This window comes from Trachymyrmex cornetzi, unplaced genomic scaffold (genome assembly GCF_001594075.2).
Source record: "Trachymyrmex cornetzi isolate Tcor2-1 unplaced genomic scaffold, Tcor1.1 scaffold7, whole genome shotgun sequence".
In the NCBI taxonomy this organism is placed as follows: Eukaryota; Metazoa; Arthropoda; class Insecta; order Hymenoptera; family Formicidae; genus Trachymyrmex; species Trachymyrmex cornetzi.
The window spans coordinates 443,082-459,894 of record NW_017300025.1 but is presented as its reverse complement, the minus strand read 5'-3'; the positions used below and the strand labels follow the sequence as shown (position 1 = coordinate 459,894).

Genomic DNA, 16,813 nt, shown 5'->3' with positions numbered 1-16,813 from the left:
GGAGTTCGGACTGTTCGGAGTATTGGCACTTCTCCGCGCTAATATTTTCATGGAATTGCTGCATGGAAATATAATTACCGGCTATTTATGATTTATACCACGGCAGTCTTTTTGTAGCGAAAAGACGTTTTGTTTATTTACACGATCTTTGCAAAAACAAATGCTACACAGGTCACTCAAAAGATGTGCACTCGGTGCAGCGCGCAAGATTTTGAATGTGATCCACATGAAATACGAATCGCTATACAGTTGGAAAATTTATGTTAAATTTAATAAATATTCAAACGATCCGTTCAAACTTTAGAATTTATTTAATACAATTAACGCAGAAATGTAACACAATTTATAAGCAACTATATTTGTTCATTATAATCAGGGCTGGGCACATTTCAAATAATTGTATTTGAAATACAGTATTTGAAATACAATTACTATTTTAAATACTGTATTTCAAATACAATACAAAATGTATTTTATATTTTGTATTTCAAGAAGGTTATTGAATTTTGTATTTCAAATATAATTTCAACGTATTTTGTATTTGAAATACAAAAAAAATCCTTAATAATGATCCTTGATAACAATAATAGTAACTTAAATTTTTTTTTATATAACGGCGATACTGATTATTTTCGTTAACTTTCAAGAAGTGTCAAGTCATCAGTGTTATTAAACCTTATAATCTCGCACAAAAAAATAAATTTCTCGTGAGGTTCTCGTGCGGTTGGTAGCATAGAACAATATAGAACTTTTAAAGAGTACAAGAGAGTGAAGCTCCAGACAATGCGAGGAAATAGCCATAGCGAATAATATGATTTCAACCTATCAGAAATTGTGTATTCCGGTGTATCGCAAACTGTTTGTGGCAAGTGTGAAGTGACATTGTTGTTTTTTGTTCAATTATAATTTAATTATTATGTTCTCTATGTTTCTTGCCAACTTTTGTGTCGAAAGATTATACTATATTAGAATTATTTTACTGTAATGTTTAATTATATTTGCTTATTACTCTGTTTACTTTGTCCAGCCTTTTATACTATATTAGAATTATTTTACTGTAATGTTTAATTATATTTGCTTATTACTCTGTTTAACTTATTACTCTGTTTACTTTGTCCAGCCCTGATTATAATTAACATTTATGACACGTTGAATTAATATGTTTCGATAAATTTAACATTTATGATATGTTAGATTAACACATTTATCTTAGAATTTATGTTTTAAAAATATTATTTTTGTTATTTGTTTATTTACTCATAAATTGTGTTAAATTAACACTCCATAATTTATGATATATTAAAAATTCAACACAAAAAGGGACTTAAGTAAACCGTTTCTAATACAAATAAAATGTTTTTTACTGTGTAGTTTATTTGGAGTTTACAGATAAAGATCGTTTTCCAGTAAAAACATAGTATAATAATACGTACATTACATCCTTATTGTTTACCTTATTGTTATAATATTTAAGAAGGATGAAATGATTCATTGTATTATATTGTGTATTGCTAGAAAACATCTAAAATTTCAATAAATTTCAATTAATTTTTACCAAAATTAATTTTAATTTTAAAATATAAAATTTTGTTCGGACATCGAAAAATGTGAAAGTCAATTACTAATCAAAGATTATTGCTAAGAAAAAAGATTTTATTAATATCGCCTTAAAGGAATCGTGATATTTACGAGCTCGAATCGCCTGATTTACTTTAAACAAGACGCTAATTACTTATATTATACCACGGTTCATAATATGAAATCTTTTTCGCGTGCTATGAAAAACGTGAAGATCGATGATCTGTTTTAATAATCGAGAAAAAAAGAAGGGAAACGTTTGTGGAAAATACAATATGATTTGTTTGTTAAATATCAAAACAAAATAGTTGCTTATAAATACGTAATAAAATTATTATCCGTTTCATCGCGCATTTTCGTTATCTATGATAACGAAGCGTGTCGCCACTTCCGATTAATTTGAAGTGCGCGACCAACTTCAAGCGAGACGCCAGTTTCGACAAATTTCTAATGATTCGCGCCGTACGAAATGTTTCTCCCGCATCGCGATCGCGAATATTATCGACAGTCAGGAAAGATCAGAGGACGAAATCTATACGAAAATCGAGGATTGATTTGAGATCTTCGTTTGTTGTATATGCGACTGCTAATGGGTACGTGACGAAATTATTGTCTTTTTCGTAGTCACGCATTTTCCCAACCGGCGATCGGAATTCGGGAGCACCGCTGCCATTTGCAATCTCGAATAGCAAGATTCACTTTACGCACTGATCGGTAGTTTTTATGTTCTAATGGTATGAAATTTTCCGCGAGATGTGAAAATTATCAATTATTGAGCAAGAAAGAAGAAAGGCATATATGAAAAGAATAGAGAAATTATTCACACTTTCATATAACACAGTTTTCCGAGGGATGTCCTGAAATATTTGGAGAAATATGTTGTGTGTTAATACGAATCGATATTAATATGAAACGGCTATTATTATCCAGACAACACTTTATAACGTCTTCTGGACATACATTGGATAGAAGTACATAATAACCATGGTTTCTAGGATTTCTATTTCGTTTTTGACCGGTAAACTCCAGATTTCAGGTGAAAAAATCTTCAACTGATCGCTCTAAATTTTGATGATTTAAAAAAAAAATTACAGTGCATACAGATAACGCCGACTTTTCTCACTTTTCTGTATCTGATTTTTTTATAGACCGACTACAAGACACTAACAATTCCTGAATTTTGGCAATAATCGATCTCCGGCAGCATAATGGAATCTCTGGCAAAAATTAAGGCTACTTTCAGCAGAACTTTAATCGGAAGGCGATAATCGTGGTAATAACAATTATTTTACTATAACTATAACTATTTTTACTCTTATAGCATTTCTTTCTTAACTGACAATCGTAAGAGATTTTTCATAAATTTTTGTTGCTGATAATTTGTAAATTTGAACTGAAATTTATATTTTAATAACGTCTATTCACATAATATAAGCAATGTATTTATCGTTCATACAATACATATATGTAAAGTACAATTTTATATGTACATACATATTAATCAATTGAGCATCTGTGACAATGAAATGGCGGATACCAACTTTAGTCAAATAATATCTTCATTTATATTAAGTATGATAAAGTTAATACATACACAAATGTAATGCGCTTAAATAGTTAAAATATATAAAATATAAATAATGAAAATACCAACTTATACATATATTATACTTTCAAAATTTATAGTTTATTATTTCTAGATCTTGAAAATACAAAAGTAATTATTATTTTTTATATATGAAGAGAATTAGGATAATTTATATTACTATATAATTTTATATAAAATATTTTTATATAATTTCTCTCAAATAATATTGAAACAGTAATTTTGGAATAGTAATGAAATAGTAAATTTTAATTATCTGTATGATTTTATATATAATTATCTATTGTTTTTTTACATTGTTTCAAGAAATTTTTGATATAATATTATATGTACAGTCATGAATGTATTAATTGAGAAATATCAATGCTGTTTTATAAAACCCATCAAAGTTAAATCGATATATGTACATAGATATACGAACATATCGGAATTAAGTTAAATTATCTTCTTGTTGCCAACCATCTTCATCAGACAGAAATCTCCTTTTGTGACTTGTATTCATATAAGGTCTCAAAGCCCATTCTGTATCAGCAGCTGATTCAGAATCCAGAGTTCCTAATTTAATCTCATATAATTTCATTTGGAAACGTGGTCCAACCTCTGTCAATTCAATATTCTTCCCCTGAGTCTTCTTGTACGTGTGATGTCGGAAACATATGTAGTCATCATGATTAGCAAAACTAATTACTCTCTTGCTATCTTCTTTTGGTACAGGAAACAGGTATTTCAGTATATTTGTTACTCTTATTCCTAATTTGGTTTTAAAATTATGGAAGATTAGATGTGGATACTGCTCTGACATTGTGCCAATATCAGGAATGTCATGTCGCATTACGACACCGGATAATGTAAAGTAGGCTGTCGGTCCATACGGCAAATGGCATATCACCAGAGCATCAGGAACACCTCGATGTTCGTGCACAATGATGAAGTCTGTGACATCATTGGCACGACAAGCATGGATTAGCTGCTTCATCTCATAATTACCACGATTCATTCGCTGCGAGTTTGGGAATATCAGACGGAGCTCCTTCACGAACATCTTCAGCCGGGAGCTTGGGTCACGAGACGTTGTGATGACGATCTTCGGGTCTTCCACACCAGCCCAGCGATACTCATCGTCCTCGTGGTTGACCACGGCACCACCCATCTCCGTACCCATGGCCACTGCCATCTCCGGCCCAGCATCCTCCCATTCGATCTTCCTTTGCACATGTAATGCGCTTTTCCTTAGATCCGGATGGATCGGTATATTCTCTTCCAAACTGTGTTTCAGTTTATCTTTCTTCTCTTGGATACCTTTCACTTTATCCTGCACGGATTTTCTGTAGAGATATTCTCGACGTAATCGTGCTTGTCTCCGCAACATTTCTGCTACTTAAGATTGTATCACGTATTGATTGTTTATAAGAAAAACTTTGTGTATAATATTTACCTCGAACAGCGTGTTTGACAACAGCAACGCGCTCGTTTGGAGGTTATGGTCAGTTATACCATGTGCTTTAATTTAAAGTGCAGCCAGTTTGCAATCGCACACAGTTAAGTAGCACTTGAATATAATTGGTTGGACTTAAAAGTAAGAACCAATCGAATGTAATATTTGATGCATCTGATAGACTAGCTAAATTTGTCCAAAATTGCGTACAAGAGCTGTTCATTATATTTTTTATATATACTATGTTAAAAATTTGAATTGTTAGGAAAAAAACCGTAAAAACACAAATATAACAGAAAGAAACAAATTTAAAATATAAATTAGTTCTAACCCTTTTCTGATTGTATAAAACAACTATTAATAATAAATTTATAGATTAGTTTTTTATGTAGTAATTGTATAATTTTCAGTCGCTTAATTATTTAAAGATTTTCTATGTAAACTTTTTGCATTTAGAGTTAGTAAGATTTAAAATTATTTTTATCATAAATAAAATTTTTTAGATCTACGAATACATCTTTATTTTTTATTTATTATTTTTATTTTTTAATATTTCTTGTGTCTAAAAGTGTATAAAAATCGATAAGATCTTTAGAATTTTAATTAAGAAGATTTCAATTAATATATTAGAATTTTAATTTTAATTCGTAAATTACAACAATTTGAACATTAAAAATTTAAATTTGCAATGTTTGTTTCTTATTTAATATTAATATGATTGTAATATTTTATTTCGTAATTAATACTATATATTATTATATTATTATCTAACTTGATTATTTCTTTTCTTATTTTTAAAAGATTGCATCAATTTATAAGGATCAATCTTGCGCCTATTCTTATTCCACAAAATCATTTTTTAAACATTCTTTAAATGCCTTAAATTTCTCACGGATTTTTATGTTGTTCGAACGATTGTTTTTGTGTGTATCGCAACGTGTACTTTGCGAGAAAATGCAATATAGCGCAACTTGAGAAGTCAGTCTGCTTCCCCACGTGCGGCTTACGGTGTTCGATTTGGATGTGTTATTTTGTGTAACCACTTGAGTGCGGCCAATCACGCATGAAAGTAACAATGAATAGCATCGAAATAGGCGGATAGACAGCCAGACCGGTCATTTTGTCCGATGCGTTCGACCATCTATGCATGCATGTATGCGTGCGTGTGTTTCCCTGTGTGTACACACGTGTACAGTTCACCAGAGTCCACGCCTTAGGCATCCTCTTCCGCATTTCATGTCGTCCGAAGAGGAAAAATTCCTTGGAACGTTCTGTCGATTATATACACGGAGTAAAGAACGTTTTGTTAAATGTTTTATAAAATATTGGAATTAAAAATTTCTTTACAGAATTACTACAATTGTTAAACTAACAATATAAGCTGATGCATAAAAAAATAGAATAATGGAATTTATTTGCTTTGAAATTTAATTGACTGAAAATATGAGATGTGCGCTAACAAATTTGAATTTATAAGATGCAATTAAAAATATATTTTATTGGAAAATTTCATTGAAAAAAAGAATATTACATTTTCTTTATGCATGCTTCTTTTTGCTCATACATTAAATTTCTTCTCTAAATAATTAATTTATTGAATAAAATATTTAGCGTACAGTTTCATTGTCACAACGTTGATTTTTAATGACACATTTTTAATTCTACACATTATTTGCAATCAATGTTAAAAAATAAAGGATTAAAATAAAAAATTCAGAATTGCACTTGATATGAAGAATGAAGTTTAACTTTTACTTTATAAATAGAGTAATCGCATTTATCTATCTCTTATTTAATTTCAAGCAAATTTTAATCAATTTGCAATTTAATAATTAACTACGATATTTATTATTAAAAGTTTGCAACAAAACTCGTATTTTCTTCAAAATCGTTTCGATCACTTTCGTTTAAGAATGCGAAACATCCTGAATAATATTGGCTCACGATATCTGACCCGTGATGAATAGAATTGTTATGAATTGTCTACCCGTAGAGAAACTTGATTTGCGTTACGCGTTTTCCACAACAACGTGTATATAACGATGTCAGCGCGTCCGGGCAATGCCGGTCAGTCCGTATTATAGCAATTCAATAATAAATTGTAGAACGGCTCGGTCGCCGCATTATGCGCCGGTAATCACAGTAATAAGCAGTTCTAAAAGTAACGTAAGTACGTTGTAGGTAGTAACGAGTGGAGCCGTAATCTCGGGGGATGCCTCTTCTGCGTTCGTAGCCAGGTGAAGGAGGAGAGAAATTGAGACGGAGGGCTGAAAGTTAGGGGGAGAGGGGAAATATGAAGAAGGTAAGAGAAAGAGAGAGAGAGAGAGAGAGAGAGCCCATGGGCGTCATCCTCACCCATGTTCTTGAAATCGGCATAATTTACAGCCTCGTTCACGCAAATTAAGCGCGTTTATGCAAGAGGGGCGACATAAAGCACGATCGACATGACGACGATCATTAGAAACCGGACTCGGCTCTACCGGCACTTTTCCTTCCGGCGAAGGAAGTGTTTTACCCTTGCTTGACACCAACAACTATAGTGACAATTTTTGATCGTCTCCAGGCGATGATTTTATTTGTCTTTTATACAGCATTTGAATGTTCGAAAACGATTGTGTAGTAAGGAAGGAATTGTTGAGCATAAATGTTTCATAAATTTGTGAATTTACTTATGTTTAGAGATAACTTTGCGCATAGTATACATATTAGCAGATATACCCGTGATTTACACGGAAAGATAATAATAAGTATTATTTTTCTGAAAAATAAAAAACCCTTTGTTGGGTTTAAAAATAATTTTGTCGGACCATCAAAATAATTTTGTACACAATTCAAATTGATTGCTGGAATATCAAAATTTTTTTGTAGCTCATCATTTTTTTATATAGTTTTCAACATAATTATTTTGATGGTTCAACAAAATTTAAATTTGTAGATCTGCATCCAGCAAAATTTTAAATCTTTCAACAAAATCATTTTTTCAATGTACAATGTATTTTTTAAATTTCTTTTTATATACACATTATTAAAGCGTAGCTAGCAAAATAACAAATCACATAATTACCCTATTTTAATCGCTTAGAATTTAACATTATCGTGAATCAGATCTCATTTCGTCGCGGTTTTTAATGCGACCGAAATTCTTATTTTGGATTGTCAAAATATCCAAATATTTTTTGTTTACTTGTAAATATAAAGTTAGAGAAAGATATATACGATTACACATTAGAAGTTGACGAGCCGCGTATACGTACGCCTATGAGATGGGTATGCGGGGACTATGCTATACGTACCCGTTAAGCCAACATCTAATTCGATAACTGGCGAAAATAATAACGTAGCGATCTGTTGCGTTCGCGGCGCGCAATCATCCGTTTCGTACCGTGTGTCCGCGGAGAACTATAAGATCGAAGGCGCTTCTCCGAGGATATTTTGTTGTTCGTATGATCGTAATAATCGCTACCACCTGCCGTACACAAATACGAAAATACTTCAAATCATCGAGCGATCATGACAATTTTATCGCGAAATACTCGTTTGAAATGTTCGTGTTTGATTTTTTCATACACGCGAAATTCACAGTGAATGGAGAAAAGGATCATAAATGAATCCACAAATGTCAAGGGAAAGAACAGTTTTACTAAAGTATCTAAAAATTTAGCTAGATAAAATCTCAAAATAATTTTGTTAGATCATCAAAATAATTATGTACGCTCTAAATCTGTAACAATAAAATTTCACTGCATTAAATTGAAATTTCAATACAGACATTAGTGACAATTGCGCCAATGTTACTGTCAGTGAATTTTACTGCAAAATGGGAAAATCTATTCGATAATTGGAGTAAAAAATTTACTTCAAAAAGGAGTGACTTTGGAGGTTAAATGACAGAATAATGTCATTCCAAATACAGATAATAAAGCTTACGGAGACAGATTTCGAACAGAGCATGCTATCAATCTATTAATTTATTAACCTTATTTTTAATTATACATTTAAAAAAAAATTATATACGTTATAAATTTAATTTATTTAATGGTAAAATAATGGTTCAATGATATAATGGTATAATATACACATATTTAATTTTGATAAACGATAAACATGCGACAAATGACATAACGGTCCGCCATGTCGCTAAATTCACATCTTGCAGTAACATTTAATTAATGCATCTGCAATGCATTATCAACTAATGCTTAAACCACTTCGATTAATCGAATGAAATAGTCCACTCCTTTATATATATGTAAGAGTAGAGTACAGATTAACTTCAAAGCAGTGAAAATCCATACTTAAAGAGCAATTACTTTTCTACTCACTTTTGTTAACAGTAAAATTTTCATTGCTACAGATTTAGAGTGTAGGATATATCATTTAAGTTGTTTGCTGCGAAATGTCAAAACTTTTTGTAACACATTTGTTCTGTACAAGTTTCCAAGAGACGTTCCCAAAGACATTTAAAGAACTTGGAAAAAACAGTTTTGCTGAAGTATCTAAAAATTTAGTTAGATACAGAGTACAGATTTGAAAATAATTTTGTTGGACTATAAAAATAATTATATAGGACATTCAAGCTAATTGTTAGAATGACAAAACTTTGCAGCATTGCTTATCATATCTATGTAATTATTTTGCTTGTCTAGTAAAATTATTTTCAGATCTGCATCTATTTTTAGATATTTCAGCAAAATCATTCTTTTTGTGTATGTCCTCTAGACATTCTACACTGAGAAAAATGTTGAAAGGTCCAATCATAAAGTATAACATTTTGGTGAGATCAAACAGAATTTCTGGTTATGATAGCCAGAAAATCTGTTTGGTTTCATCAAAATTCTATTGTTGTGAGGACATTTTGTTAGTTTAATATTTTTCTCAGTATAAGAATGTTCCTAGGACATCACTCCGGTAAAGTGCATTTTATGTTGTGCTTAAACATGCTACATAATTAATTTGATAATTCAATATAATTATATATTTTTGGATCTGTATCAAACTAAATTTTTAGATGTAAAAAATCGTTCTTTCTGTTGGAATGATCTATAAACAAATACAAAATTAACACATGGACAAGAAATATATTTTTGAGAATATAGGGTAAAATCACAGGGATTATGGCATAGGCTACTAATATGGAATAGTGGCGTATTTTTTAAACAAAGCATTGCAATCTGGCCGCAATCATTGAAAGTTATTGCAATTGTTACCAAACATGTCATAACAAGCAATGAACTCGGTCCGACCAACCGTTTTGCTACAATTAACATTTATTCATTTTTGTTACGTTAGAAAATTCGGCAGCTTTTTCTAAAAAGTGTTCTCACAAACTGCAGGTAAGTTTTTTTAATGCTTATATTGTACAGACGCTTTTTTAATAATATTGCATGAACAATATTATGCAGAATAATTGCTATTTCAAACTTGTTTATTGCTACGGAAAGACTTTATTTGTCATATGATGACATGCAGGTAATGTGGAATACATCGAGGGTTGAGAATATGGAATAGATTCCATGCATGTTAGCAACTTATTCGTGATCAGATTAGGTTAGGCTACAGCATGTATTCTATATCAGCTTATTTGTGATTTAGCAGCTTATTTGCGATTTTTTATTTATCCATACGTAATAACGTTCGTAATGATGCTTTGGTTGAGAATATGGAATAGATTCCATGCATGTTAGCAACTTATTCGTGATTAGATTAGGTTAGGCTACAGCATGTATTCTATATCAGCTTATTTGTGATTTATCAGCTTATTTGCGATTTTTTATTTATCTATACGTAATAACGTTCGTAATGATGCTATTATATTTTCTGTGTTAATGTACAATAAAAATTGAACAGTTTTCTATTTTTCTTGATCAGTTTATGTAAATAAACAAATTTGGACTTCATTTATTGTGTTATTTATTACGATGGTCAAAATTTCATCGGTATTCCATTTATTTTTCTTGATCAGTTTATGTAAATAAACAAATTTGGACTTCATTTATTGTGTTATTTATTATAATGGTCAAAATTTCATCGGTATTCCATATTTTAGACTCCCCCATTATAAATTCCATTACATCCATTTTTTAGACTCCCCCATTTTCTCACTTTTGACTTTTTTGTTAATATTGACGTTGGACTTAAATTTTGGTGACTTTCATTTATTGGATGTTGTAGTTAACATATTCCTCAAGAGTTCTCTGTGTAAATTTAAAGTCTTCATATGCATTTATATCAGAGCAATGTTAATTTAAAAAAAACTATTCCATAATCCCTGCATTTTACCCTAATTTAGCGACAAAGGATCGAAAATCAAATGATGCGTTCGGTTGTTTAAACGAATATATAACGAATCAGATAATTTTTCGGGCGCGTTTAAAGGATGAACGGTAGCTATTTATAATGAGGCGACTGTCGACTACCTCGGTAGCAAAGATGACACTTATTAAAAGTTTCGGTCCCGAGGTGCACACAGAGGGCATCGATCTTCCTCGTTCTCCCCGTCTTTCTTCTCTCGCACGAGCGCAACATTGCCTTGTTACCCGTCCACGAGAAATACCGAACAGTTTAATAAGCAAGAGCGGTGTGGTGACGATATACCGCGATACAAGATATCACGAGTACCATCCATCACGCGATGTGAATCGCCATCGTTGCTCTTCTCGTAGTACATACGAGTATTTCGGCATACCCGAGACACCCGACCATCTATGACCTTTCGTTTCTAGAGACCCGCACGAATCCTTTTGACTGTGGTTATTTTTCAAACGTCGTTGCATCCCGCTTAGGTAAAATTGTCATGACGAAATTATGAAAGATAAAAAAATTATTTTATTCATTGCGGTCGGTTTAATGCGCCGGCGATAACGAAAGCTTAGGTCGGTGCTCGCCATCGACCCGCCGTCATCCTGGCGAGGAGGTCGCGTGCAAAAAATACGTTAATTCCGCGTAGCTTGCATGACCGTGCAAATAAATAAAACGGCAAACACACATCGCGGCCTGCCCCGGTACCGTATTTTATATTTTATCCGGTTCGAATGATTGATTGCGCTCCGCTACCGGGGGCTGAGTCCCGGACACGATAGCATCTCGCGAAATGCCCCCGGTCGCCCGACTGTACTTGTCGTTTCACGCATTGTTTATTATTGTCCGATGGTTTTATCACGATCGTTGGTATAGGGGAACCGGACGCGGCGGCGGCGCGGCGGGGGAAAAAAGCCGGGATAACGATTCCTTCATCGACGTGCTTTTGAAATGTGAGAGAGAGTGGTTACAAGCTTCGTCGTTACTTCACGATTGTGATGTACATAATTAGACGAATATAATTTGTGGCGAAGAGAGCGAAATGATACGACTAGTGGAGAAATAATCGCGCGATTATTGCCATCAATGCGATGCGAACCGAAAGTTTTCGGTTTTTTGGCATGAACCGGAGTAAAAGAGGCAACGATCCCTATATACGTGTGGAAGATAGTAATTACAGAAGCGGGACTGAAAACGCGGGGCTCCATCAGACCCTGCGAGGCACGATCCTCGATAAGTATAGTTGTTTCAGGATCGCGTCGATGCCTCCTCTACTCCCGCTATCTCATTTTATTGGTACAGGTTATGTGAAAAATTTATTGGCTCCAACAGCGAGCGCGAGCGTACCCGGGACGTGAACAATTTCGTCACCTAGTTAGTCCCGGAAAACCTTGAAAATTTTTTATTTCCGTTAGAACCTTCTCTCTAAATTTGTCAAGTGTGGTACCACGTTTTCTTTTGTACGGATTATTTCCGTCTCGACGACTAAATAAATTATTAAAATTCGATTAAATTTTATAAATTTTTAATGATGTCACGTCTCGATGCGATTAAATGCGATACAAAAATTTCCGATAAAAAATTTAATATAACGACGTTTCTCTGCGACTTCTTAAGTCGATATCCGCTGAGAAATTTTTGTCTAAATATTGAGCTGATCTAATGCCCATCAATCAAATATTACTTAATTATATCACGGTCGGCGCAAGTAATTATCGTTTCTAGGGAAGATTCCTGGTTAACATAGTGGGGTGCAGGTGCACAAGTAAAAAAAAAACAAATAAGTTATTGCCTAGAGATTTTTTTGTGAAGCATCATCAAACTGCATCTAGCTGGTGTCTCGGTTGCATCGTGCTCTTCCATTTCTTCGGTGAACGGACCCGATCACCGCATACCCCGTTATTATCTTCCGATACAGTTTTGCCTCATTTTTCCCCATCCTCCGCCTCTTTCTGCCCTCTTTTTCTGTTATTTCATATTTATCCCTTCTTTGTTTCTGCTCGCTTCTCTCTCTGCAAAAGAACTTCGTACTCTCGGGAATACTCTCCCACATCCAAGATATTCATTATCCGGCGATGCAACCCGAAATCTCGATTTTGTTTCGTGCTTAAACGTTCTTAATTAAAAAAGTGCCGGATGTATATAATTAATGATACAATTCAAATAATTCAAGAGTATGTTGTGTACATATATTCTAGATTAATCCAGATTATCATCAATTCCATGGGAGTATTCCGCTTTATAACATGATTCGTACTATCCGCGAAGCAGATCTTTTCGACTGATCGTCACGTTCGATTTCCTTTACATACTATACAATTGTAATGCCAATTATATAATGCCCGCGGGACAATCGCTCCAAGTTTCTTACGAACAGCTGTCTCGCAAATTGTCGCGACACAAACGCTTGCCGGTATTCAATCGCGGCAATATCGTAGCGGAAACGCCCGATGCTACCGGAAGACGTTTTCATCTTCGAACATATCGTCATCTTCGCTTTCCTTCGTGGAAGGCAAGAAAGATCGTTTCGACATAAAGGGATCGATTCAGTGGCACTTTAAAAGCGTGTCAATGCGCCATAAATGCTAGTTATAACAAATATTTCTCATTAATTTCATAAGTTAATCTTAATTAGAAATATAAGATGATTAAAATATCTCAAAGAAATTTTATCTAAATACACAGAAAAGACGGTTTTGCTGAAGTATTAAAAAATTTAGCTAGATGTAGATCTGGGAATACTTTTGTTGAATATTAAAATAGTTATGTAGAACTCAAACTGGTTGCTAGAATGTCAAAACTTTTTGTAGGTAACGCTGCTCAGCATGCTTGAGATTACGTAATTATTTTGATAATCCAACAAAATTATTCAAGTCTGTATCTAGCTAATGAATTTTAAGGCTTTTAGACAATACTTTTTTATTTTCTTTTTCCAAAACAAGATTTTTAAGATAACTATGCATAGGATACTGTAATCATCCGAGGTTAAGTGACCCTCGATTGCTTTTTAATTGAACTAATCTACGTAAAATATGACGGAAGTTCTTTTTGCGTGGAATCGAGACTTGCATGGATTGAGCGCAATTATCGCAACGACATCAATAGTGACATAGAATCGATAGCGTCGCATCGATCGTTTGACGGTAGAAAGCTTGATGATATGAGATAACGTCAGATATACGTTCCTGAATTCCTTGACAGTCTGGACGCTTTCATCCAGGATCAAAGGCGAGGGATTTTCCCGGGCGAGCCGCGGAGTAATAACGATCGCGGCGTAATTCGCGTCGCGGGTATAGCCATTATTATCGGGTAATGTGCGGGTCGTGGAAGTATTGATGTCCTGGCACAAAACCGTTTCAGCCACTTCCTAGGCGTTGTGCTACCCTGACCCGCAGTCTGCCAGGAATCAATGACAAATCCAACGAGTTTCGCGCTACGCCGCCGCCGCTTTTAATTTATTCGGATCGATAAGCGCACACAGCGATTGATTTCTCTACAAATTCTATTTCTAATGCTAAGCGTAGTTTTCCGTTAGAACACAGCTATCGATCGTTCGTTAATAAAGTTTATTAGACAAGAAATATTTTCGTTATCTGAATCACTTTATTTTAATTTCGGCGATAAATCGATGGCATAATGAAGACAATTTAATTAATAATATCTGTATTTAATTTTGTATCTGGATTTGGAGCTAAAAATAATGTGCTTTATGCTAATATCTATACGCTTCTATAGCTTACAGGTGTTCGTAATAGATGACTCTAGTTGTACGTCTTTCAACGTTGTATCATCTGTTTCGTTCTCCTAACACTATAATCGGAATTAAGTACGATATTCGTTATAAAATACGGATTACGTTGAATTAAAAGAAAAAGTCTAATTAAATTTCCTATATGATTATACATTTTTATCTAACCGGCAATGAAAATAAGTCTAGTTTATGTTAATATATATACTACTACATTCTAATTCTGAGTAATTACTTAAAAAATTTACTAATTGGTATACGCACGCAGTGCAATGTTAATTACACAAAAAATGATTTCTAAGATTTACAATTTTTATAAAGGGAAACGAAAAAAGATGTACACGCTTGGAGGGGTGTACTTCCGTAAAGCAGTGACTCGACGACCGATCTCGAGGAGCGTCGAAGACTCGCCTCGCTGTACAGATCGAGGGAGAGCCAGCGAAATAATGAAGGCAACTCCCAGAGCTTCATCGAGCATCATCGCCGGTCGGTTGGACGATTATAAAAATGGCAGCGCGGAGTTTTTTGACGGATCGGCGTGGTGTGGCGCGGCTCGGCGTGCTCGATCCGTCGTTATCCCGCTGCCTCGTATAACTCGAGGCAGATTCTAGTTGAGCCGCAGATTTATTAGCGATAGAGCAGTTCGATAGCCGCGCTCCGTGCACCACCACGCCCATCCCGTGCGGCGCGGCGCGGCGCGGCGCGGCGACGGAGCGCACGCAGGCAGGCCCCGCGCCTCTCCTCGATGCACCGGCGATGCACCGACGATGCAACCATGTGCGGCGTCGGAGCCGAAGGCTCGCAACGACGAACGCAAACGTTAACCCGCGCGCTCGAGTGGGACCCTGGCTCGCTCTTTAATGTTATGCTGCGGCCTCGCTCGATCGAGCGCCGTCGTGCCCGCCACGTCGAGGGATTTCTCTCGCCCCTAGGGCGAGAGGATGTACAAGCGAGCCTTCGAAGCTTCTGCAATTTCTCGCCAGGCACAAAGTACACTCCGAGACCCGCCCGACGACGCTCGTCGCTTCGCCATGAGCCTGCTCCGGCCACTCGAAAATTCCCGGGACTCTTCGAACGTGAAAGCATATAATCGTAAATATCGGGAAAAAAGAACTGAAAAGAGATAGTTATGTACGTAACCACTGTGTTTCAAAAAATTCCGAATGCATTCACGATCGTTGTATTTTTTTATTCGAATTTATTGCTTCCATAATTACAATCCACTTCGTGGATTTAAAAATTTTCTCTCCTTTTCTCTTTTTCTCTCAATGCTTTAACGAAATACAAATTATAATTTTTGTAATTTTTTCTAACCGTAGGACCATTTGTACGGAAAGAATGATCTTGTTGAAGTATCTACAAATTTAACTAAATATGGATTTGAAAATAATTCTATTTGTACCCCATCAAAATAATTATGTAAACGCTCAAAGTAATTGCTCGAAGGCTAAAAGCGTTGTCATCAACGCTTAAGTGTTGTACTTAATTATCCTGATGGTCCAATAAAATTATTTTCAAAGTTAGTTTAATTTTTAGATACTTCAGCAAAATCATTCTCTCCGTACGCGATTGATACAAATTTTTATTTTGTACATTTAGTATAAGAATTCTAGGATAACAGATACATCTATAAATAATTATTGATACACGTCTGACGTATCTCGCTACCGCTATCGGCGAGCGAGACAAGATATTTGAGAGACGCGATAATTATAAGGAAATGGCTCGACGAGTGCGAAACGAACGATTTATCGGACGGAATCGGCGATGCACTACCGAGCACACAGGCGGACCGCGGTAGATAAAAAGGTAGAGAATCTGTGTCAGAGGTTGGTTATGTCTCGGATTTATGGGTTTGATTACCGTCGTGTACGATACGCGCGCGGCGCGATTTTGTATGGGTAAATCGTGATCCTCCACGCCTCCTCTCTTTCTCTCTCCCTATCTCCTCCTCCTCCTCCTCCTCCTCGCTTCCTTCTCACCTCCTCATCCGATCGCGTATAGAGTTATCGCATTCTCGGCCCGTAAGTGTCCATTGTCTACTTCCAGGCCCGCGCATTATATGCCTGCGCTTACGTCTCGATCCCCTTCGACTTACCAGCCCCGGTGTAATTTCACTTTTACAACGTCGCGTTGGATTCACCACCGA

The 16,813-nt window shown here is 34.9% G+C and overlaps 2 protein-coding genes across 2 annotated transcripts in view; one reads left to right on the top strand and one right to left on the bottom strand.

Annotated features, from left to right (window-relative positions):
• The first annotated feature begins 2,697 nt into the window (after nucleotides 1–2,697).
• The window catches only part of LOC108767610 (uncharacterized), a 59,814-nt gene continuing 45,698 nt past the window's right edge, over nucleotides 2,698–16,813 (top strand). The window contains exon 1 of the mRNA XM_018517573.1: nucleotides 2,698–2,851. The gene's annotated coding sequence lies outside the window, so the exon portion shown is untranslated. The remainder of the gene's footprint in view (nucleotides 2,852–16,813) is intronic.
• LOC108767613 (U3 small nucleolar ribonucleoprotein protein IMP4) lies at nucleotides 3,529–4,665 on the bottom strand. The gene has a single exon (XM_018517577.1). The coding sequence runs from the start codon at nucleotides 4,551–4,553 to the stop codon at nucleotides 3,615–3,617; it is 939 nt and encodes a 312-aa protein (XP_018373079.1). The 5' UTR covers nucleotides 4,554–4,665; the 3' UTR covers nucleotides 3,529–3,614.

Bases quoted from the DNA above. Each gene is read 5' to 3' on its own strand.
- LOC108767613 (XM_018517577.1), bottom strand. From the start codon at position 4,553: ATGTTGCGGAGACAAGCACGATTACGTCGAGAATATCTCTACAGAAAA.